We start from the raw sequence: 26,373 nt of genomic DNA, 5'->3' as shown, positions 1-26,373 counted from the left end.
CCCTCATCCTCACTTCCTACATCCAATTAACCAGTAACCAAGCACTGCAGATTCAGTCTCTGTGCATCTCTCACATTGTTCCTCTTCTTTCCATCCCCATTGCTATATTCCCAGTTCAGACACTCATTACCTTCTGCCCTACGGCAACAAACTAACTGATCTTCCACTTTCAAGTCCCTCTCTACCCTAAAGTTTCCCACATAATTCTGATGGTTTCTAAACTGCAACTCTGATCAAGGGCTTCTAAAGAATCTCAACTGCAGACAAAATTATGTACAAAGTCTCACCCTGACATTTAAGACCCCCTACAAGATGGTTACAACCTGCCCTTCACACTTCCTGCCCCACTACTTCTTTCCTCATGTCTATACTGCTGGTTAAACTAGACTATTCACTCTTTGATGAAAATGACATAATTTTCTCCAACTAAAATTTTATTCACATAATTCAATACTTTGGAGCACCCTCCCAGCCTCCAGCACCCCCTACCTATGCTTGCAAATGATCCTAGAGATTTTCAAGAGTTAGTTAAAATACCATATTATCTAAGAATGCTTTACCCATTGTCCCTTCTCTCTTATTTTCATGTCACACCTGGGGTGCCATCTCCTCCTTCTTTAAAATTCTATAGCACTTACATGACACCACATTTCACCAAGTCATAGTTAAATGCATGCTGGTTTGCTTTTTCTGTCTCCAGCAACAGACTACAAATTGTGGAGAAAAGGGATTGCCTTACAGAGGGTTCTATGTACATTACAGGCACAAAGTGTGTGAATTAAATTAACTTGAGTTATTTTCTCTCCTCAACATTTATAGATAGTTACCCAAGCTATCAACACATAATGTGTCAAAAATATAAAGCCAGTATTTTAGAAGATTACTTTGTCTCTTCCTCAACCTAAACAGAAATAATAACAAATACTAAATAAATTCATTGAAAATTCTTCATAGATCTTCCATTATATATCTCTGGTATAATTATTACAAACAAAGAGCCAAAAAAAAAGAAGAGGGAGGTAAATAGTGATAGGTAACACTAACCGATCTCAAGGACTATATGCTTAATCATATTTAATGTATTTATATATAATAACCATTACAACAATGTATGCTCTTTTATTATCACACTACACAGAATAGATAACAAAGATTTCTTTTTTTTAACATAAGTCCTTGAACTTGGTTAAGACTGCTAATAAAAAGTAAATCTGGGAATGAGCCCAACTCTTTCTGAGCCCAAAGCTCGAGTAGTAATGGTAATTCCATACAACTACTCTCTCTGTATTATTAAAAGCAAAATGGTGAAGAATTAAAGATATGTCTAATAACCAAGAAAAAGAAATTGCTTCTCAGGAAGTAATGTTAGTGAGGGAAAAGTCATCAATTTAATTAACCACATATAAAAAGAGAGAAAGAACAGAGTATCTGCCAAATTTCTATAATTTTGGAATGGGGAATACATGAAGAATGCAGAATCTAAAAACACAGACATAAGCCAATCTATGAAAGTATGATGTTTTATGCACAGCACCTGCCCTGTCCTTCCCTTTCATCTTAATTTAGGGTTAAGGCTTCTATAAATACAATGGTAGTTTCCTCTCTGTATCTGGGATATACTACAGACCTCTTTTACTACATACATTGTTTGAGTTGGAAGGAAACAGAGAAAAAAGGAAGGGATTTACTAGTAATTGAACAATTTATTCTGAGAAGTACCTGCCATTGGTAGTGTCAGATTTGCTCCTTTGGAATATAGATATCATTATTAGCACACAGCAGATACTCAATTAATGAGTTAATGAAACAACCTGCAATACATTCCTAATTAAATCGAAGGATCAAAACAAATTTTTTTTTAATTTTAAACAAAAATTTTTGCCTAATTGTCAGTTTATCTTGTATTTCCCATTATTTATACTTTTAATAAGAAAAATCTAACTTTGAATAATATTTTTTTCATAACCATTTTGAGAAGCTGCTCACATACCTCTCAGACCAAAAGGGAAAACAATTTACAGTTTATGACAATAGAAACAAAAGAATTTATCATATTATTATATTTTCCTGTAAATTCTCAAAGGCCAAACTAACTAACATATTTATTCTCAATTGGATGCATCATTCTGGTATTTATTCCATTTGGGAAAGAAACAAACTCCTAAAGAAATGCTTCTAAATCATGTTTAAGGCTGAGAGGTTTATTATTATTTTTTAACTTCTATCCTTTACCTATTTCTGTAGAGGCCTATTACCCTCCTTCCCACATAAAAGTATAAAATGGCTCTAAATGTATATAAGAATTCTACAGAGTGATGAGCATATAATGTGTTTTGCATATCAATTAGACCTGACATTTAGTCTACAGTAGCAAACCTCACTGAAAGACAAATAAAAGTGAACAGGTTCTTTTATCTGAAATAATATTGTTATATAAAACAAGAAGCTAACACAGCACTTTGAAGGCCACATTATACTGTTCTCTTGTGGTAACAATTACATCCAAAAGGCTGAGCTTGTAAAACAGAGGGTTTTCCATTGCTAGCAATATTCATCTGTTCTTCTTTGACAAGTTCCTTCATCCCCATATCTCCCTAAGAGTTCCCAGACTTAACCTACATACGTCAAACTACAATGTAGTAACAAAATTAGAACTTCCAAAAACTTGGGAGTAGGGGAAGTAAGAATATGAAAACATGCCATAAGTTTAACTTATCAAAGTCAATGTAAGTAACGCTAATAAAAACATAGTAAGAGTAACATGGTCTCAGATTTTCCCATGATCATCAGTTATAGCAAATAAAAATATAAAAACCAGTCAGAAGTCAAGAGAACTTGTTTACCCCAGGCCCATGCTTAACTTTCAGGACATTCTAGCTGAGAATCAAGAGAATAGGAATTGTTCTGTCAAGAATAGGGTTTGGGATGGGTGAATATGAAGGAAAATCAATACACTTCAACCCTACAGCAAATTTTTAGTTTTAGGCTGAAGAGGACTCAGGTGGCACAGGACATTCCAACAAGCAAAGATAATATCATTTGCAAAGATATAGAGAAAAGGGGCATGGTTTGTCCGGTAAGCTGACAGAAATTCTACAAGGCTGAAGAGTAAGACGTGTAGAAATGCAGTCTGAGATAAGAGAAAATATGTTGCCTACTAATCTTATTTACTAGGTGTATGTGTTCTGGCCCACAGGTTTTAAAACCTCTCACATTTACCTCTCCCTGTTCCTCATTTAGTCAGTGGCCACTGATTTGCCCTATCATGTTGGAGAGTTCATAGTATATAAAAGAATTGACTCGATTCCCAAAACATGTTGTTAAACAAGTAACCCAACAAATGAGTTTTTGCCACCCTTTCTCTGCCTCTCTCAGTTTGTTAGAACACTGTTACATGCACAATTGAGCTCTTCAACTACGGTCTTAGATTAATAGTGTTAAATATGCTTATATTTTTTAGTGCAGCTTTGATTGTCTACGCTCCAGACCAGTGAGGGTATTAGACGTCTTCAAGAATTTACATCATTTTACAATGTCATCAAAGGATATGCTATTCTAATAATCAGTTTTAATTAGGCAAGAGTATAAATCAAGATTCACTTTTGAGGTACTCTCAAAAGACACATGGAGATTATATTAGGTTAGTATTTTATTAAACTGTGTGTCATATTACACTGTTAATGAGTACACATATGAGCAGATTAGTCTCCTGTTTCTTCCAAATGTTGACATGGAACATTGTACTAAGAACTGAATGAGGGATCCCCAGGTGGCTCAGCAGTTTAACGCCTGCCTTCAGCCCAGGGTGTGATCCTGGAGTCCCAGGATCGAGTCCCACGTTGGGCTCCCTGCATGGAGTCTGCTTCTCCCTCTGCCTATGTCTCTGCCTCTCTCTCTCTCTCTCATGAATAAATAAATAAAATATTAAAAAAAAAGAACTGAATGAATGTCAAATACATCCAGACCTGCAGATCAAGTGTCCCAACAGTTCGACCTGTTTCGTTGCCACAGTACTGAGAAGTACGTATTGCAAATGCGCATATATAGTAAGAATTCCGTCAGCTGTTTCATGGGAACACAGGAGAACTCAAAATCAGATCTAATCTTGGCTCTACTATAGCCCTGCTTGGTATTACTGGGAAGTAGAAGGAAGGACTGAATACAAATCCTAGCAGATGCTCTTTTGTTATAGAGTATCTTACCATACCTAAGCCAAAACAGAATGCCTCACAAAGAATGGAAACAACATATTTTTAATGAGAATAACTTATGATCATCAAATAGCATTTTTAATTATCTTTCTTTTTCAGATTTGTATATTCTATTATGAGTATATTATAAGTTATGAGTTCTTAAATTTGGGGCAAAAGTTAGGTATCTATTCAAAGGAATGTGTTAAAGGAGTGACTTGTACATGTTTGGATAATAACACTATCATTCCTTACCAACATTCTCTGCTTCATCTTGTCTTTCACATCTCAATAAGAGGCACTCATTCATCATGCTATCTTTTAAGCCAAAAACCTGAATGTCCTCTGCGTTTCTCTCTAATCACATATTCCATGAATCCCCAACTCCTATCATTTGATCCTCATCATCACTAATGTCACTCAGTCCTTGAGTCAGGGCCACCATCATTTCTTACTTGAATCAATAGAATAACCTTCCTATCTCCAGTCTTGAAGCCTCTGGTTCATTGTTCAAATGCAGGCAACAGGTCAGTCTTTGCTTATTCCTGTAAGATTAACTTAATTGTTGCCTCACTACTGTCAGAAAAATTCTCAACTCTGCATAATGTTGTTATCATGCCATCCTGATCAGATATTTAACCACTTCTCCACATAATTTCCGCTCCTACATTTAGAACTCCCACTGGAATATGTGCAGGCCAAATCTTGTGTTTATTAGCATTTTACAAACAAGGTTCTTGGCCTCTTCAGTTACAGGGGAGTAGTATTCTCCAGCAAGCATTTGCCACACTGTACTCTCTTACTGTGTCCCAAGAGTCACTGAGAGATCAAAGTTTGTGAGTTTCCTATCTGTGTCTTCCTAGCACTTGGTGCAGTACTCAGCACGCACTTATACTCAATCCAATGTCATTGGAAAAATAAATAAGGGCAGGAATGAATGATGGAATATCCAGTATTTAATAATTCAGGTTAATTTTAAAGGCTGGCTTTTGTTTAAAGTAACAAAAGTTTTCTACTTACTTATTATCATAAAGGCATTCCCATTTATAAACATAAAAACCTAAGAGTGGGGAATATGAGGGGGAAAAAAAGTGATGGTAGAATTTGATGTGACTCTCCAAAATACTGATAGAATACAAAAGGCTCTTGTAGAAGCATTTTAGCTCTTAGCAAAAGGTTCGCTTTAAAGTGAGCACGGACAGAGATTTTATGAGTAGCCAGGACTGAAATGCTTCAGCTGTATTCTGAGAGAACACTCCTATGAACCCTGAACACTGTCTGTGTGGTTTGCAGGACGGTTATTTGCAGACCATCTCAATGAACTTCTTATGTATCTGCACGAAAATCACAATTAAAGTAAGGAAAATCCTGATAAAAAACACATTCACATTCCTTTGGCTGGAAGGAAAAGTCTTGGTATCTAGTCATTAACTGGGCAATCTGCCCTCAGACTTCCTTCTGCCTTAATATGCTAAAGAGAAACAAGTCTTCTGAGAACAATGTTTTTAAACTCTTTATGCTTTGCTGCTCGACTGTGTAGTCCTAATTCCTATGAATCCAAACACTCATTAGCTCTTAAGGACTGTTATTAGCTATCCTGAGTCAAATGAATATAAAATTTTAAAAAGGACAAAGTTTAATTTCAAACCAATAAAAGGATTTTTTTGAATGTTGTGAGGTTTGTTTTTGTTGGGTTTCTACTTTCTTGTTTTACTATCTATAGAACAAATATAGAGGTTAACATTTTTAAAAGGAGTATCAACTTGATTTTTCAATAGAAATTGCATTAATATCAGTCTCTATGATTGATATAGATTTCTTTTTTTTAAGATTTTATTTATTTATTCATGAGAGAGACGCAGAGAGAGAGGCAGACATAGGCAGAGAGAGAAGCAGGCTCCCTGCAGGGAGGTTGATGTGGGACTCCCAGGACTCCAGGATCACACCCCTGGCCAGAGGCAAGTGCCAAACCACTGAGCCACCCAGGCGTCCCTATTGATAGTGATTTCTGAGTTTTCTGTATCATGGAATAGAGTATCTTGCTTCTATAACAGACTGTTGTTTTTATTTTGAGAAAGAGGAGGTGAAAAAGAGTGGAAGCCAGAGTTCACTGATGTTTTCTTGTGTGCACTCTTCCCTGTCTCTTCAATTTGAAGAGCTCAAAGTAATGTGGTATTTCCTTTTTCACTTTCATTTTTAATACCTGTCCAAGCATTCTAGCTGTTTTTATTATCCTCTATATCAGTAAAGTTTATGCCCCTGTAATATTTACTGTTTTTTTCTTTATTCTTTCTTTAGAGAGCACTAGAAGATGACCTTCAGATGCTCTTTATCTCATTGATAAAATTACTTTTGCACAAAAGCAGCTTTCAAAATATATTGTCTCATTATAACAGATTAACATGATTCTGTAGGCTCCTTTTTGAAATTACAGGACATTTACCTCCATCTCCATTTATGAGGTCACATGAAGGATGTCTTATACCTATACTTTCTTTTCTGTCTAAAGCAAAATATAATGAAATTTTCCCATTTGTAAGTTGAGGGAAAAGCATGATTTAAAACCCATTACTACACTGACACCTGCCATATACATGGCAAAAAGTAAAAGCTAGTACCATAGAAAAATCTGATTAAGCAGTAAATATTGGGAAACATTTAAATTCAGCCAAGTTCTTAGGAAAATTTCTATAGGAAAACTGTTTTAACCAACCAATATTCTGTTTTTGTTTTTGTTTTTTTCCTCAGAAGCAAATTGCCAGCATGTGTGTGTATATATGTTAATGTTAGTTTCTGGTTTGAACATTTATAACATTGACTCAAAAATTAAACTTTATTTTTGGATTTCTTCTTCAGTAATACTAGAACCTGTGATGAATGTCCATGCACGGGAGTAAATTAAATAATATTAATTTAATAATATCATTTTACAATATAAATCAAAAGCCAACATCATGAGGAAAACTTTGTGACTATAAATCAAAAGCCAACATCATGAAGAAAACTTTGTGACTACTGAAGCACATTCTGTGAAAAATATGACTGCATCAAATTGAGACAACTTCAGTTTTGAAATGGTAGCATAAAACAGAAAGCAGAAAACAAAAGTTCTTAAAAAATGTTTACTATACATTTTCCTTGAATTTGCTGAATGCACTAGAGTCAATTTTGCACACTTCTGTGGAAGCATATGCACTCCCCCATCACTAAGCATCAAGACCAAGGGGGAAATGTTAATCTGAATGAAAAGATTCTAAGTTATTGATCAAATGAGGTGATTGAGTAAACAGAGCCACTGTGAGTGCCAAGTCACTCTCACACTTACTTGTTCTACGTGGCAGCAGTAAATGGAGAGTTAGGTTTAACTCTCACATGCCTTTTAAATCTCAGATGGATTTATGATACATTTCCCTTGGTCCCTGACCTGAAAACAAAGTATCCCAACTTATTTTCCAGAGAATATGGTAATGGGGCTAAAAACATAAGCTCAATGGTATTTCATGTTTCTTTGCCAGTATTTCTTGTATGAATATCCCCTTGAAAAAATTATGGGATAGAAGAGATGACAGTTTTAGGAAAAGACTTGGTATTTATGACCCCCCACCAGGCAAATGTTTCCCAGCCTTTTTCATATAGCCTATGAAGGAAATTATTCCATACATACTACACATACTAGTCTGTAGAGTATATACTATGTATGGAATATATATCCACATTACATTCTTATAAATGTATGTAGGGAAATATATCCATATTGCATTCATATAAACTTATACATTTGTTTAAACATTAAAAATGAATAGATTAACATATATATTACATATATGAATATATATTACATATATAAAATCTATAAGTATATAAGTATATGTAATATATAAATAAAATATATATTACATATTATATTTATTATATTATATTCCCTGGCGGAAATAAGAGGGATAGGAGTGCCTTATAGATAGATAGGAGTGCCTCACTTTTCTTTAATGAAAAAAAGAAAAATGACATCACCTAAGTATTACATAAAGATAAAATATAAAGTATTGGGGAAAAGAATAGTATTGAATTTTGTGCAAATATTACATAAAATATCTTGCTGGAGCTTCAAGAGATGGATGTCATTCACTGCACTTGCCAGCTGCAAAGACAATACTATAAAGTACTCCCAACATTTTCATAAGAAAATCAGGTTGCTTTTATAATCACTTTTCTATCAGATTTTATGCTTTAAATGACTATATGCAATTCCCAACCAAGATGTTTTCATCATACTCTCCTCAAAATCTTGGCAGTGTCCATTGATGATAAGTTCTTTTTTTTTTCCCCAAACACGCCAATGATCAGAAATGTTAAAACTTGTCATTTACAACCATCACATTTTACAGTAGTTGAAATGGTCACTAAAAGTAATTTTGAACTTCCTGTGGTGATGCAAAGATACTTCCAACCCATTCAGAAATGTAAAGTCAAACATTTTGACATGACGATGAGGCTCTAATGCAGAACAAGCATGCAGTGTTAAACAACTGGCGAGGAGACCCCTAAATGTCAACATCGAGTGGATGCTGACAGTAAATAAATGAGAAGACACTTTTGGGGCACCGCCTGGGGCTGAGCCTTCCAGGAGTCCCTGCCCAGCCGCCCCCCAGCCCCCTGTCCCCACCGCTGGCCGCACCTTGGGCTGCACTCTGGGCTCCTTGGGCACCTGGACCACGAACTCCTCTGGTAGCTCCACGGGGCCCTTGTCCGCGATGAGCAGTGGCTCGCTCTGCTGCTGGTTGCTGAAGGAGATGTCTGGGTGGCAGAGCGCCTCCTGGGCTGCGCTCAGCATGTCGCAGTGGAGCAGCGAGGCCTGGATGTCGCTCACTGTGCTTGCCACCTGCGGGGACCGCAGGGCGCACCATCAGACTCCGCTCAGCTCAGGCTGGCTGCAGAGGAGCCCAGCTAGAGGCTATTCCCAAGGCTGCTCTCCGCTGCAGGCCATAGCCCCTGGACTCCAGCCACCCCAGGCCCCACTCTGACAACCCTGGGGCTGAGGACAACACAGCCCCCCCGTCCCTGGTGTGGTACAGACTGTGTATTTCTGCGCTAGCCAGACACTTCTCTTAAGGAAGCCGAACACCTCATCCTAATCCCTAGCAGTAATTGGAAAAATTAGACATAATTATTGAAAGCAGATAAAGCTACTTGGAAAAATATAGATTTTATATTTTATACATGCACAGCATTCGGCTGTAAAATTATGGGTATTGATGTCACTACGTATAAATAAAGATGTTACTAAACTAAGTATCTATACACAAAAAGCTTGATGAGGTAAGGAGTGCCGAAAGTTTCAGAGAGGTGTTTATTGATTTGTTTTATTAGTTTTGTTTTATTTATTCTGTTGTTACACTTATATGGATTGTTTTGTATTTATATGTTTCAAGTCATTTAACATTTTTTGAGAGATACTGTATGAAGATCTGTGAGGAACATTAAGGGGAAAAGGATATACATACATTTTTGCCATTTAAATACACAGCGGATTTACTGACAAATGGTACATATTACATAAAAGAATAAATATGGAAGACCAAGACAATAATGAAAAAATAAAATTGTACATATATGAATTTTTTAATAATTCACAAAACAGTCATACATTATATGCTATGAAAAACAGTTATTTAAGTACACTTTTTACCTGGTAAATTGATAAACGAGATACGCATTTTTCTACACTAATTGCAACTAGTGTGATAAACAGGAATGATAATGAAAATGTTCTTACTAACAGAAAGGAACAGTCTTTACAAGGAAAAAAGATTTGCTTTACACAATTATTTTTAACATATTATGACATGCATATTTAAGAACACATTAATAATGCTGTATGACTACCATTCAGCAGTCAGGAGAGAAACTAGGAAATTCAATAAGACAAGAAAATTTTATGATCATCTTTCTAACACTGTAAGCAGTGGCGCTCTAATTTCTTGACGTATAAGATTTGCAAATTAAGAATGAAATACATGTTCTCTCCCAAATTACAAGAAATTAACCCCTAGAGAAAACAAAAATATTAAGAAATTTGTCAAACAATCCATCTTTGATTTTAAAAAGTTTGAAATATAACTAGCCAGTCTAGAAACATAACTAAGTTTAGCACTGCCCTGAAACAACTTTATTTATACTCATTATAATGGGTGAATATTAAAATATCTGGGCAAGAGGTAATCTTAATGCTATTTTGATAGACCGTATAAATGAAAAAGGCATCTCAGGAAACAAGTTTCAAGACCAAAAAAGTTGTGAAAATCAAAATCTCTAAGTAATTATCTCCTTTAATGTTTAACTCCAATAATATTTTTTCTGAACTTTTGACTTCTTTTTTTTTTAAAGATTTATTTATTTATTCATGAGAGACACAGAGAGAGACGCAGAGACATAGGCAGAAGGAGAAGCAGACTCCATGCAGGGAGCCCAACGTGGGAATCAATCCGGGTCTCAAGGATCACGTCCTGAGCCAAAGGCAGACACTCAACCACTGAGCCACCCAGGTGTCCCTGAACTTTTGACTTCTAAAATATCCCTCTCCTCGTTGCCCAAAATGTGACTAATTCTTAATTATATTTTACATGAATATATACAGGCATGTTTTAACTAACATCTTTATAAACTATACTATGGAAGGAAATTGGCAAAAGATGAAAAAACTATTATTTTCCCATAGGCTTGAATTATAATAGATTAAATGATTTCACCCTCAGCCAAATTAACATATAAGGACATTTGGAGTGATGGAGCATGCACGTACTTGTTTGTTCAACAAATATTATTGAGTTCATATTATGTGCTAGGACTTTTTCTTGGTGCTGGAGATTTTGGTGAGCAAAACAGATCATGTAGCTACTTTAATGAATCAGAGACAGAATACACAGATAAGCAATTTTTAATGCTCTATAAATATAAGTAATCTACAGAAAATTTAAATACGGTAATAAGTAAAGGATACTCTGGTTTACGTTTTATGGGAGACTTAATCTGTGGGAGTAAAATTTAAACTGAGATCTCAATGAGACTGAAATCTGTTCGTCACAAATAAAACCAGGAGTAAAGAGCATTCCAGACTGCTGCAATTCCTCAGGTTGGAACAACATTGGTCTACTCAAGAAATAGCACAACGGCCAAAGAGCCTATATGTAGTAGGCTGGGAGAAGAATGGTCTGGATTGAGATCAAGGACATAAGCAAGAGCCAGATCATGAGCTCATACCAAAAGAAGTTACTGTTTAGGAGGAACAGGGCAGGTCACAGAAAAAGACTTGGGAATAGTGACCTCTAATAAACTAGAGATTATTTTGGAAAAGGTTAATCTCTAGACTAAGTAGAGAATGACAAATGATTTAAAGTGAAAAGTGGAAACATCACCAGCTACAAAATATAATACTATGTACATTAAAGGAAAATATGTATGCTTAAAGAAGAAATAAGAACATTCTCAAACGCACCAGAAAGCATAATATCTAGAGAGTTAGAAGGAACAGGTTCGGTTTAGAGAATAAAATTATTTCATGGAGCAAGCCGGAGGAATACAAAATATCATAAAGTTTTGTAGACTTTGTTAAGTTGAAGGAAATTAGTCTCTGATTTGTTGTATGAAACTGGGGTAGGGATGCCTGGGTGGCTTAGTGGTTGAGCATCTGCCTTCAACTCAGTGCATGGTCCTGGGGTCTGGGATTGAGTCCTCCTGCATCAGGCTCCCTTCAGGGAGCCTGCTTCTCCCTCTGCCTATGTCTCAGCCTCTCTGTCTCTCATGAATAAATAAATAAAATCTTTAAAAAAAGAAATTGGGGTATCTTATACATCTATAGATCTGAGTCTCCTTTAACCTCACCATCTCTATTGTAAAAGGAATCCAGTGTCACTAACCAGTGGCAGCAAAAGTGGAGTGATTGTTACACTGCCCACATGGACAAGGGCTCTCAGAACAGACCCAAAATCCGGACATTTGCTTTAAAAATATTGTATATGCTACACTTAAAATGCTCTATGAGTCTAGGAGAAATATTTATTGGAGTTATAAATATAAATCTAATTTGTCTTCCTGAAGCTATTATAAAAATAAGTCTTCAAGATAAACATCGTAGTTGTGAGTCTGGTATTCCATTAGAAGCACAGAATCTGAAGTCTGGGAAGAATCATTCAACTCACTTGCTAGCTAACAACCGCTAGAGCATGCCTGCTAAAAAACTTTGAAACTAAAGTGCCATGTGAGAGGCAGTGATCAGAAACTCAGCCAGTCCTCAAGGCACCCAATTGTATCTGAAGCAATAAGTTCTTCTTCATATGAAGAAAGGTGATACCTATATCTTGGCATTCTCCAACCACTTGTGTAAATTCTATATAAATGGGCTGTGCAAATACATCAAGCTGTTCCCAGAAGGTACTTATCTTCAAGTATATTTGAAGAGAGTCTACACATTCTAAATTTCTTTTCCAGATTAAAATGGGAAAGATGATTTAGAAGAGCGTGCACACACACACACACACACACACACACCTCCTATAATACTCCTCTACCATCTCCATTTGAGATCACATTTTCAAGCTCTGTTATATGAACCCTTCGATGTCTCAAAGGAAATTTTGTTTTGGGGACAGGAGGTAATAAGGCCAGCATATCTTCTTTTTCTCTCTTTCTAACCTTCTTGAGAAAGGTTTCTTAGTTTCTTCAAAAATTGCATATCTGATTAAGACTTCATATTTCTAAAATAGAGATTCAGTAATATTTACAAGTTTGAATTGCTTTCATCCTAAATAATATTTAATACTCATCATAAGCAATATGAGTCATTGCCATATCCAAATTGTCTACATAATCACTTCATACTCAGATCTTTCCCTATATAAACACTTTGATTCTGCCTTCCTAGTGGACAAACATAAACTATGAAAATTAATATTTCAAAATCTACTGAAATGATCAAAATATTTCCCCATGTTTATGTTAGTCTCCAAACATCAAAAGCCATCAAAGCATCAAAGTTCCTGAATAATAGTTTGAGGTGAACTTAAGGCAAGAAGTAAGGAAAGGAAAAATAATGAGCACGTGAGGTATAAAGTCTAAATGATGGCAATATCAGAGTTCTTATCATATCCGTGGAGTTTAAAATTGAAATAAATATAAAAAAGTCATATTTCAATGATATATACTTTGAGATCAAGATTTAGAAATAATAAAAGTACAAAATAAGCATTATTGCTAACCAATTTCGATGGTTTCTGTTTTCTTGTTCTCCTTTGATGAACAGCTATGTAATTCAGCCAGTTATTCAGCTTCTTCCTCCAAGCATCTATCGATCATAATAGTGAGCATGGGATCTAGACAAAACCATGGGCTGTAATGCTCTCTATAAGGTGAGAGAAATGCTAACAACAAAATACCACCAGAGAGTACTTATCAGGACTACAAGTGATTTAAATTTCATATACTAAGGATGCTTTTCACAAGTCATTTGTTTTTGTGTTTGGGAGTAATATTTTACCATATTTTTAAAATAATTAGCTTATTATAAGCCTTCTAGAGTTTGAAATGTAGTGTAATTACAACTCTGACCTAACAAACTATTCATTTTTACTTTTCACTATTATCTCTAGGTTTATATAAACATAATACTGTTTTCTTCCCTAAATGAAATATTAAAAATTTTACTTGTTTTGTTTTATAATATGCAGCTCAATCTTCTATATGTTATTTAGATTGGTTTATTTATAATTTAAATCATAGGTCTATGAAATAAGGCAAATGCTCATAGGTCATTAAAATGCCTTTGGAAGAAGCCTCCACGACATGTTTAAGATTTTTGAATTTCTTTTTTTCTTTTTTTTAAGATCTTATTTATTTGAGAGAAAGAGTGCACACATGGGAGAGGAAACATAAGCGGGCAGTAGGATAGAGGAAGAGGGTGAAGCAGACTCCCCATTGAGCTGGAAGTCCAACATGGGACTAGATCCCAGGACCCTAGGATCATGACCCAATAAAGGCAGATGCTTAACTGACTGAGCTACCCAGGCACCCTTGAGTTTCTCTTCTAAGAACTATTTGAAATGTCCCTGCATCATTAGATGGATGGCTCTGAATCTATTTTTTTTCATCTTAAAATTACTGATACTATTACCTATGACTCACTGGATATGAGTATTTATTGAGCTATTGTGTGCAAAGGTGTTCAGCTAACTGTAAAGTACTATGTAAATGCTAGAAACTATACTAAAATACTTACATGTTTGATTGATAAGGAATGTCTAATCCAACTTCAGTGTAATATTCATATATAAGGAGAGAAAGAGAGAGAGAGAAGGAGGGTAAGAAAATAGGGGAGGGAGGAATCAGCAAAAAAGAGAGGGAAAGAGAGAAAGAGAGGGAGAGACAGACAAGAGATTACTGCTTCTGCTTCTTTTCTTGTCAATAAAAACATTTTTCCAATCTTGCTTCCTTATGCATACTGAAAGGCACTACCTTTCCCTCACCACCTTCATTTAGTCCATATAAGAAGATTACTTCTTTCCTGATTTCTCCCTAAGGTGTATGTGACAGCTGCATAATTTCTTTATTGGCTGGGTAGTAATCTCTAACAATAGTCATAAAAGTTTCAATTCAAGCATCCGACAAGGAAGCCACCAGGTAGAAATTACAACATGGAAGTTCTTACACAGAGAAAAATCTGTTTCATTCTAGTTCTCAGAAGAAAATGGTTTTGTAGTGATAAATTACCCACCTGTGTATAATGAAGCAACTTTCATAGCATACCTGGATATTATTCAATTTAACTCAATATACTTCTCTAGACCGAATTGCTTCATGAAGCATTGGTATGCCCTACGTGGGTAAACAATTTCCCTTCAAACTGGGTTCCTTACTCTTCTTCTCTACAACATAGGTTGTTACAGTAAAAGAAAACATATTATGGCTAAACTGTCATCAGAAGACTGAATGATCAAGATATAAAAGCTGTATGATATTCTGAGAATAGTGGAAGCGTCAAACACTTGGTTATGAATGAAACTAAAGAGAAACTTAATCCCTACTTGTTAAAAAATAAAAGAAACAACACTTAAAGAATACTTTTTAGAGGTACCTGGGTGGCTCAGTAGGTTAAGAGTCTGCCTTCGGCTAAGATCAAGATCCCAGAGTGCTGGGATGAAGTCCTGTAATCAGGCTTCCTGGTCAACAGAGAGCCTACTTTTCCCTCTCCTTCTGCCACTCTCCCTGCCTGTGCTCTCTCACTTTCATGCTCTCTCAATTAAATAAATAAAATCTTAAACAATATAAGAAAACTTTTTAATTGGTTTTCAAGTCTGGCATCTTTCATATCCTAAAAATAGAGGGAAAAATTGTAGTTCATTCATAGCAAGAGTTGCCTAGATTCTAATACTGTGTTGTAAATATCTCAAACATTTGTTAAAATGAGTAAGCAGAAAGTAAAGTCTCTGCTGTTGTAAATTTATTTCAAAAATTTAGCTTCTGACAAGTAGACATTATATTCATTCAAAATAAATAAAGTGTGTATTATATATCTTATTCATCAGATGAATGATTACTAATAATTTTTTTCTTTTTTAAGTAAAAATATCTGCTTTTGTAATAAAGTAAATAGATTTAAATTTATGGTAGCAAAAATAAAACTCTAGAATTTATTATTTGGAAAACACTGGTTTTCTTTTCATTCCCTTCCCTATACTTCCCTATTAAAGTATACTAAAATTGTAATGGTATGGAAGCTATGCTTTCAAAATGTTGTATAGTAAATCATTTCTTTAAAAACCTTTATTACAATAGTAATGGGACACTTTTCCTTAATCATAGTGCCAATTATATATGGTATGTGGGAAAAAAAACAGTGAAAACCATATATATTTTAACAGAAACCTATCTTGTTAGTTAGTTCTATCTTAAATTAATCATAACTGGCATCTCTGAAGATAGTTGAGAAGAATGAAAAGTTTTTAATCAATTGTTTATTCTGGTAGTAAGAGATTTTTACCTCCACCACTGCTTCCTCAACACAAAATGAATGACTAAATGCTGGTTAACAGGAAAGCAGATACATTAACAAGCTGACATGTTAAAATGACCTATTATATTATGTTGGTTGTGTATACATAGAGTATCATTATTATTGGATGCCACCTGGACATGGTGGTTTTTATCTGGGTGCAACGGCATGACATCAAACCTGTCTCCTAACAATAGCCTGTAACCTATAAAACATGTGGGCTATCACAGCTATTCCCACTGTCCTGAGCTATTGTGACTAATCTAAAAGGCTTTCTTTTAAGCAAATGTGCAGCATTTCCCAGAGGGACAGCATCATACTAGCCTGTTGCTTTGAATTTTATGTATTATCTGTCTTCATTATTAAATAATGTGCCCTTAAGGTTTCAATGGTTACACCAACTTCACTATCAAAAGGGAAAAGAAAAGATCCTTGCTAAATAGTAGCCACCATTGTTGATTTGTAACAAGAGCTATAGAAAAGTATAGTCTTGATCTAATTCAGGTCTTGTCTATGATTACTACTTTCATGGTATCTTCAACAGCTTGGAGAGAAGCAGCAATGTATGAAAGCCAACTGTTCATTCTTTTTATAAATATAGAGGACTGTTTTTGTTTTTTTTTTTGGTTTTGTGGGGTTTTTTTTGTTTTTGTTTTTGTTTCTTTTGGTCATCTACATGATCTGATAATATCTGAATCTTTTTCCTCATGTCATCTGTTATTCTCTAATGCAACAATAAAATCAGTGTTTTAAAGTCATCTCAGTGCAGGGAAGAAAAAAAATGAAATCACTGTAAAATGCTATTTTGGTTTTACACAGTATTTGTATCCTTAATCAAAATAATGATTTCTATTATTTAACTCAATATACTTATCTCCTTTAACTTAATAGTAAACTAAAAGAAAAAAAAAAGTAAACTAATAATACCAAAGTGCGAGTATATCTGTCACTGACTATTCAATATCTTTAAGCCCTGGATGAATAGTGAGGACAGGAAATTTTATTGGGTTTATAGTCTAATTAAAAGCAACAGGCTTGCACTCTGAATAGCTTTTCAGCACTCTTCAACATTTTCTTAAATGCTGATCTAAGCTTAAGATGTTCATTAGTAACTCATTAAAGACTTAGTTACAGTCCAGTGAGTGAGTCCTGAATATAATGATAGAATGTGTGTACAAATGTGTAGGCTCATAATTAGAGAAACTGTCACATTTGGGGATTAAGAACACACAATGCAGTCTTTGAAAAACACTATGGAAAGTAAGTGACCCCAAGATGGTGTTGTATTTTAAATTTTGCTTACTATCCAGGTCATTTGTTTTTTTAGTTCTAATTCCAAACGGTATGTTTTAATGACCACATTCTCTCAGGATTAAATGTGTGAGGCTTTGTATTAGGGCCCTTCTATACATTATTTTATTTGATCCTCATACTATAATAAAGTAGGCCTAATTAGCCCTTTAACAAATAAGGAAACTGTGAATCAAATTAGTTAAGGTCATATACCTTGGAAGTAACAGAGTTGGAATTAGACTCTAAGGTCTGAAATCTTTCTTTTCATTCAATAGGGGCATGCAAATTAGGATTCTGAAAGCAGCTTACATTGGATGATATTGTAAATTTCAGTTTCTGGGCTTTACATAAATATTACTTCCTAATATGTTGACATGACATCTTCTTCCATTCATTGTTCCTTAAAGCTGCAGGAGCTGTTCAGGATCAACATTTATAAATTATGTGTTATCTTTCTTTAGCATTCTCCTAATCTTTTCTTCTCAAATAGTAATATTTTAGATAAGCCTAGTGTGCTTAAATAGAGCAAATTTGCTAGCATTATTGCCATGTAAAACCTCATGTTTTCTTCTGTTACTCATCTTTGCTGTTTTTTTACTTTGTTTAAAGCAATGATATGAGTGGGTCCAGGGGGTACCAGGCTGGCTCAGTTGGTAAAGCACTGACTCTTGATTTTGGGGTTGTGAGTTCGAGCCCCACATGGGTGTTGAGACTACATTAAAAAAATAAAGCTGTAAAAAAATACTTAAGCTGTGATATGAGTGGGCCCAAAGGTCACTATTATGCAATATGTAGATTTGATAGACATAATGTATTATAGAACTTTTTTGAGATGAAGTAAAAGAGGCATTAAGTAGCTTGCAGAACATATTAGAGAAAAAGAATCTATGGAAATAAAATGACTCAATGTTTACAATATAATTTGAGTGAAGACACAAAAATATATAAATAAGAAGATTTCCAAAATTTGCAACGACAAGAATTCAGACTAAAACAAAACAGAATTATTTTTTGCCATGAGGATTTAGGTTTAATGTTCTTTATCACGTTCTTAGGGAAGAATAATTGAATACTATCAGAAGAATTCAATTAATTACCTTGATGTTTTGTATGTAAGTCACTACCATACAATTCACATATCAGAGTAAAATCTCAATCACTGTCAATTATTAGTTTTTGTCATAAAAAAAACCTGATTTAATGAACTACTTCTAGCAATTAAATATGTAAGTAAAAGGGGAGGAGGCATGAGGCTAGTTAAATGGCATATGATTTCAAAGTGAATGTGAAGCAGATGAGATTTAAGCTTCTCTTAGAATATGCAGCTGAAAGAACTCTTAAATCTAAATATATTCTAACAATATTCTCTGGTCTTTTCTTTTTTCTTTTTAAAAAGATTTATTTATTTATTTTAAGAGAGAGAGAGCATGAGTCGGGGTTGGGAGAAGCAAAGGAGAGGGAGAATCAGGCTCTTCACTGAGCAGGGAGCCTAATATAGGCTCCATCCCAGCACCCTAGGATCATGACCTGAGCCAAAGGCAGATGCTTAACCAACTGAACCACCCAGGCGCCCCCTCTCCAATCTTTTCTAATAAGAAATATTTCTCTAGAGAACACTCAGAAATTTATTTATTTATTTTTTAATTCTAACGAAATGATTGAGTATTTCTCCATTTAAAGTGTACAAATGACCAAGGAGCACATGAAAAGAAGTTCAACATCATTATTCATTAAAGAAATGCAAATCAAAATCACAGTGAGACAATACTTCATCTTCACTAGGATCGTAAAGTGAAAAAGACAGGCAATAACCAGTGTGGGTGAGTATTTGGAGACATAAGAAGCTTCACATTGCTGTTTGGAATGTGTAATTGTGAAATCACTCCAGAAAACAGTTCTTCAAAATGCTAAGCTTTATGTGACTCAGCAATTTCACTTCTATGTGTATACCCAAGAGAAGTAAAAACATGTCCATACAAAAACTTGTACATGAATTTTCATGACATCATTATGCAGAATAGCCAAAAGTAGGAATAATCCAAATTCCTATCAACTGATAAATGCATGTAGTATGTTCACACAAAAGAATATTATCTGGCAATAAAAAAGAATCAAGTACTATATTACATGTTTTGATGAGGACAGATTTTGAAAATACTTTGTTAAGTGAAATAATCAGGTCACAAAAGATCAAAAAGTGTATGATTCTATTGATACAAAGGTCTAGGATAGGCAAATCCATAGAAATATAAAGTAGATCAGTGGATTCCAGGAACTGGAGATAGAGGAAATCAGGTGTGACCATTAAAAGGTATGTGGTTTCTTTTTGGAGGATAGATAATGATCTAAAATTGTGTTGATGGTTGCACAACTATGCATACACTAATATCCCCTGAAATATATATACTTTAAATGAGTTAATGGTATGTTAAATATATCTTAATAAAACTGTAAAAAAAACCCTCCATTTATATATCTACAAATATATTAGTGCTTTAAATCCAGTTCTTTTTTTTTAACTACATGGTATCTTTTATAAACATCTTCCTTTATCACAAGAGGACAAATCTTTCAGACTCCTTTTTAGGTATAGCTCTGAGGCTGAGTTCTAGTTAATGGAAATGACAACAAAGTAATATGAACTATTCCCAAACACATCCATAAAACTTTTCCATTACAATCTCCACAATGCTCATTTTCTCCCTTCCTGAGGACTTGAATGGCAAGGACCTCAAAATGACTTGGAAGGCTTCATCCCATTAGACTAATTCTACGTACAACTGTGAGAGCAAAAGAATGACATCCATCACTACTTCCCACCATATACAAATACCCTGACCAGAAACACCTACCTGTCTTGGAATGCTTGGTGAACAAGGAAACATTCTGTGAAAGCCAGTTTAATTCAGGAATATACTGTGACTGTAGCCTACTTTATAGTATCTGATACACTGCTCAAAAATGGATATTAAGGTAGATAATTCAAAGGGATCTTCCTCTAGAAGTTTATAGTATATAATTTGAAACACACACACACACACACACACACACACACAATTGATTTGATCCCTACTTGACAACTTCTATTGCTAGACATTTGATTTTCTAAGGTGTCATTCATATCGAATTGCAACACAAACATATAAATTGTAGTGCTATTACATGGATCTCATTTTTATAGTGGAATAAATTTGCCTAATTTTGAGATTTTATTTCTAATTATTATATTTGTGTAATATATATATTATGATCATTTGGGTGCTTTCCTATTACTCCTTTCAAGTATACTAGCTTTTCTCTTATTTAATATTCAATATATATGTTTAGAGTAATTCTGTTGAATTTCTACGTAAAAAAGCTTATATGGGTACTTTGAACGCAGTTGTGTAAAAAATCTATAAAAAGTAATTTAAGGAGATCCCTGGGTGGCTCAACAGTTTGGCGCCCACCTTCAGCCCAGGGCATGATCCTGGAGTCCCGGGACTGAGTCCTACGTTGGGCTTCCTGCATGGAGCCTGCCTCTCCCTCTACCTGTGTCTCTGTCTCTGTCTCTCTCTCTCTGTGTCTCTCATGAATAAATAAATAAAATCTTTTTAAAAAATAAATAAAAATAAAAATAATTTGGAAATATTTGTTAACATTGCTGTACTCAGTCTTTTCATCCAGGAGCACAGTATATTGCACGTCTTCTTTTATAACCCCCAGTTATGTTTGAGACTTTTTTTCTCATAAACTCTATATATTTCCTCCTATGATATTTCCTAGGTAAGTCATATATTTCATTGCTGCTTTGACTCATTTCACATATGTATGTGTGAATCATATATCTGAACTCAAAAATATTTTCATTAATTCTGAAAGTTCATCTTTAATAAATAATATCTTAATATTTGAATATTTATCCTTATTTATGCTTTGTACATTATTATAGTAGCTAAAACTTGTGGAATTGTTTTAAACAACTGTATTAATAGCAAGCAAGTCTGCACTGACAGTTTAACATTTACTTAAGATAGTTATTAACGAACCTAAAAATAAGTCTTTTCTTTTTTTTACTTTCTATTTCTCAAGCGATTTACTACTGGGGTACAAAGATAAAGACAATTTTTATATACAGGTGATTTACATTATAGTGCTATTGGTAATGGCAATATATTAATGACCTTCTCTGTTGAGCTATTAATATATTGTTAGGTAAACAATGGTTCCTTTATATGATAAAATACTATACTTTTTTAAATTAAATAGAGTACCCAAATGTCTACATCTTAAGGTTAAGTCAAAATGAAGGACATATTTTATTTCTAACATTATTACATTTAAAAAGCTTATACACATACATGACTGCAAGAAAAATCTAATATGCATTGATGTTAATTATATAAATGGGTCATGAGAATCTTGGATTTTTGCTTTCTGACTTAAATTTGTATGAGAAGAGTTACTTTGAGAATAAAGTAGGTAACAATGGTAATGACAAATAAAGATATATGAAACTGTGTGCTTGTACTTTACCAGTAAGCCATAACCTTGCCTTAAGGACACTCAAATCACCACAAACTATGAATAGATGAAATAAACACAGAAAGCTTATCAAATGTCATTGTGAGACCCTATTTTGCACAAAGACCTGTATCCAGTTCTTGTGTAAATACAACTAGAATATTTTTCTGGCAAATCCCTAAGTAGCCTAGCTTACTTGATCAAATCTATCATTTAAGACAGTTGTTTTTCTTTTTTGATAGGAAAACAATTTTCTATATTTAAAGAAACTAATTCTGCTATGATGATAATATAAAGGAAATATAGAAATAAAACAAATATGTAATTATTGATAAAATGTAAGGTATTTGTTTTCATTTTACCAATTAAAAACTAAAAAAAAAAAAAAGTAAAGAATAAATGAACCTGTTTTTCAACAGGGTCTTACTCTGAACTGTCAAAATCATAGTACAATATATTCTTTCTCATTTATATAACAAATCAATGAGACTATTTCAACTACTGCATTTCAATATTTTGAGTGGTCATTAAAGAACCATTTAGTAATCAGAATGGAGGGAGTAACTGTATGAAAAATGTATTATGACTTTAGCTGCTTATATGACATTATATGTGTGAATAAGAACACTTATTCTTACATTGAGAATAAAAGTAAAAAAAAAGAGAATAAAAGTAAATAAAAATGCAAAGAAGAGGAAAATAAATTATTAGATATTTATGTTATGTAGTCCAATTGTTTTTTAATTCACTCAAGTGTATAACTATCCTACTGCAGCCTTAGTCCATTCCAAGGCCATGAAATATAAAAAATAAGATATGGTCCTAAAAACTCCCAAATAATCAGATGTAAAATCTGAAAATAAGAAAATGCTATTTTGTTCTCACAGTACATACATGTTACTCATAAAGTATCAGTACAATGAAATTCACCTATAACACATTTTGTAGTGCAAAGACAAAAGAAAGTTCTTTTCTATTGCTAACCTGCGTACTGAGTGTGTAGGGAAGGTGTCTGAACATGTTCTAACAAAGGAAAGCTATCAGCCATGCATATTTGTGGCTTATATTGTGATATTAGAGACTAGAGTTAACTTACAAAATATGTATTTTGAAATTCAGTACCAAGTGGATAATGCAAATGATGCTGGATGTGTTCGCAGTAGCCTAATATATCATGACCATGAAAAAGATTTTTTTGTATAACATATTTGACCATAAACATAGTGATATCACTGGGAGAATGATAAATTATCTGCATTGACAAACATTATAAACATTCCAAGGATGATTAATTTCTAAAAATAACAAAGTTAAGCAGAGCTTAGAAGTCAAGCTGACTTTTTCACAATCAATAAAATATGACTTCATAAAGAGACTTATATCGTAAGATGCTATATAGTGAAATGTATTTTTATATTTTCTCAAGCTTTACGCTTTATTAGAACTTAAAAATATGTGTATTATTTTAAATTACTGGTACATTAAATGGTATTATAATTGTAAAAATTAGATTTTTTTTAAATTAGATTTTAACAATAAAACGCAAATTATACAAAACCATTAGACTAAATATATATGGATATGATCAAAAGTTTGGCCCCTGCTAATTATAATTATTATTTAAATGCTTGAACATAATAAAAAGCAAGCTATCCTATAAAGTCCATAAATATAAAAATACACATGCAACTTTCAAAAAATAGGCATGCAGAAAAAAAAGTATGCATATGGTGGTTATAGAAGAATTTTTTAAAACCCCTTTTTTATGCAAAAGTACCATAAAATATATTGTTCCCCTTTACCCACAGTAAGTTCCAATTATCCTATTTTCTATCTCTTCAATTGTAACATAGTTCATAAGCACAATATAATTAAGAGTAGATATAGTTAAGTACCTGAGCACCCCAACCACTTTCTCAACTCCCAGTCCATTGTGGCTTGAGTACCAGATCTCCTAAACCACATATCACACCGGACATTGGTATCCCTTTATCACCATTCACAATGAGCCCAAGTGCCCAGGTTATTATTGGATTATTGTTCTCCAATTCCCTTCTTTTCTCTTGCTCCCAATTACACCAATAGAACAAAAAAAAAAAAAATCCTTTATCTTCATGCAACACTACATTAGTTAACAGCAAAAAACTGGCCATCTGCTTTAGTGGTTTCTTTTTATTTCTGCCAGTTCTCCTTGCATTATAGATAAGGGTTTTATGACTGTACAGGAAGGGGGCACGGTCATGGAAAACAAAAAAAGGAGAAATACGGAGGTACACAGAGACATAAAATATGGACAGATAAACACAGAACCAGAGACATTTTCAAATCCAAGAATTGCGTTTATATACATATACAGTGTGGATGTACTGATTAAGTTTGTTTTCCTATATCAAATAGTGACCAGTCTTTCTAGGACAATATGGAGATTATTCAACTAATGTAAACATTATTTAGAATTAATTATTTAGCTGAGTTTCTAATTTTATCTATGTGAAAATCATGAAGAAAATTTATCTCTGACCATGATATATTAGCAGTTATATACTACTACCACTGACAACTACATATCTGCCTAATTGATAATTATATACTATATTATTATATATAGACAATTATGTACTAAGCCTTCATACATACCAGCTTGATAATAATTTTGAATAGTAACTAGTATCGAGAATTTATTAGAAAAACTTAAATGTTGAAGTTCAAGTAGAAAAAAACTTATTTCAATTCTCACAGTAAGAATCCAGATAATTAGGTATTTTCCTCATCTAATGTTCAGAGTGTTAGCTCCATTTCAAGGTCATTAGGGATAGACAAATATAAGGAAGATCTACCAAATGCCAAGCTCCATGATAAAAGCTACACATATATTTTATTCTATCTACCTCTTCAAATAACTCTGCATGGAATAAATGGTCGTTCTTGCAGATAAAAAGTGGGCTTACAAAATCTTAAGTGACTTTAGCTTTATTGAAGGAACAATTAAAGTCTTTTATTTACTAGCATATCTTTAGCATCTAGCACAGTTTTCTGGCTCACATTGGGTGATAGCGGTTATTTGTTAACTAGTTTATCACCAAGTAACATGGTTACAGAGCTAGTTAGGTAGCAGATCTGAAATTTTATCTCTGGAATGTAAGACTTCAAGGCCTCATCTGTCTGGGCTCAGAAGATGGAAGAAACAAGTGATCTGCATTTCTGTTTCATCTTCTCTCAAATGGCCAGAAGATTTAAGATGGGATTCTCTGCAGGCAAGAATGGCCTTGATAGTGATTGATTACCTACTGGGAGTAAGACCAGAGCTCAAGAAGCCAGGTCCTCCATTTAAATCTCTTCTGGATCTCAATACTAGTTGTGTAACTTCAGTCAAGATCTTTTACCACTCGGCACCACAATGTTTTTACTGTAAAAACTGGTAATGATAATAATAGTAAATAATATTAAAACCATAAGAATGTTATAAGAACCAATTGTACTGATACAACTAAAGTCTATGGCTATAAAATCAGTAGTCATCATTATTATTTGCTCTGGAGAAAAGAGCAAGCCATTGACAGATAAGTTAATTCCCTATGGTCAGGAGTGCAAATGAAGTTGGACATCTCAACAAGAGTAGGCAAGGAGATGTTACCAGGGGATGTTTCAGAAACAAGAGTACGTCCTCCTGTAGCTGTGACATCATCTTAATTCAACTGTCTATAAAGTTTCAAGTTATGTGATATTCCTTTACGACAAGGTTGTAAGGGACTCTAATAAGATCAGCACTGATCAGAGGTACATACATTCCTTTATGTATGAGCAAGCTGAGTCTCAAAAGGCTGTTTATATGAAGTCCTCTATTTACAAGTCAGAAAATGGTGACAAAAAGGCAGTGGAGAAGGCCTTCTATAGAAGGAAGACAAAACAGACTTGCATTTTCTCTGGTGTGAAGTTTTAAAATTCCTAATTCAAAGTAATAAGGATAAGGTTTATATATAGAAAGCTTCTATATTGTGTAGCATAATATGGTTCAAAGTAGAGATAAGATAAGGTATCTCACATACAACAGCAAGGATTACTTTAGCCCAAAATATTTTTTTTATACCAGGCCAATTTTCTATTTGCTTTATTAGGAATTTTTAAATACTTCTCAGAATTACTTAAAGAGGGGGGGTGGTGTTCAATACGGTCCAAACATAAGTCCCATGATCTATGGCTCTGCCATGTTTGGGGCCAACTGAAATACACAGTAGGTGTTAGTTTTTAGAGACCAGAAATTTCACCTCTGAAAAGGGAATCTCTTACAATATCTGTTCTTGCAATTTTAACCTATGTTCCACCAGCAAGCTTAATTTTAGATTGATT

At 33.9% G+C, this 26,373-nt stretch overlaps 1 protein-coding gene across 24 annotated transcripts in view; it reads right to left on the bottom strand.

Moving 5' to 3' along the window:
• The window catches only part of ADGRL3 (adhesion G protein-coupled receptor L3), an 856,301-nt gene that overhangs the window by 530,346 nt on the left and 299,582 nt on the right, over window positions 1–26,373 (bottom strand). For 23 of the 24 annotated variants that reach the window (XM_077848164.1, XM_077848162.1, XM_077848167.1 and 20 more), the window contains one exon: window positions 8,866–9,069. The exons of the other annotated variant lie outside the window; for it this stretch is intronic. In XM_077848164.1, the coding sequence (XP_077704290.1) occupies window positions 8,866–9,069 (204 nt within the window). The remainder of the gene's footprint in view (window positions 1–8,865; window positions 9,070–26,373) is intronic. 24 annotated transcript variants of the gene reach the window in all.

This window comes from Canis aureus, chromosome 14 (genome assembly GCF_053574225.1).
Source record: "Canis aureus isolate CA01 chromosome 14, VMU_Caureus_v.1.0, whole genome shotgun sequence".
NCBI classification, from domain to species: domain Eukaryota; kingdom Metazoa; phylum Chordata; class Mammalia; order Carnivora; family Canidae; genus Canis; species Canis aureus.
Note: the sequence above shows the minus strand (reverse complement) of the source record. Positions and strands in the feature narration are given on the sequence as shown.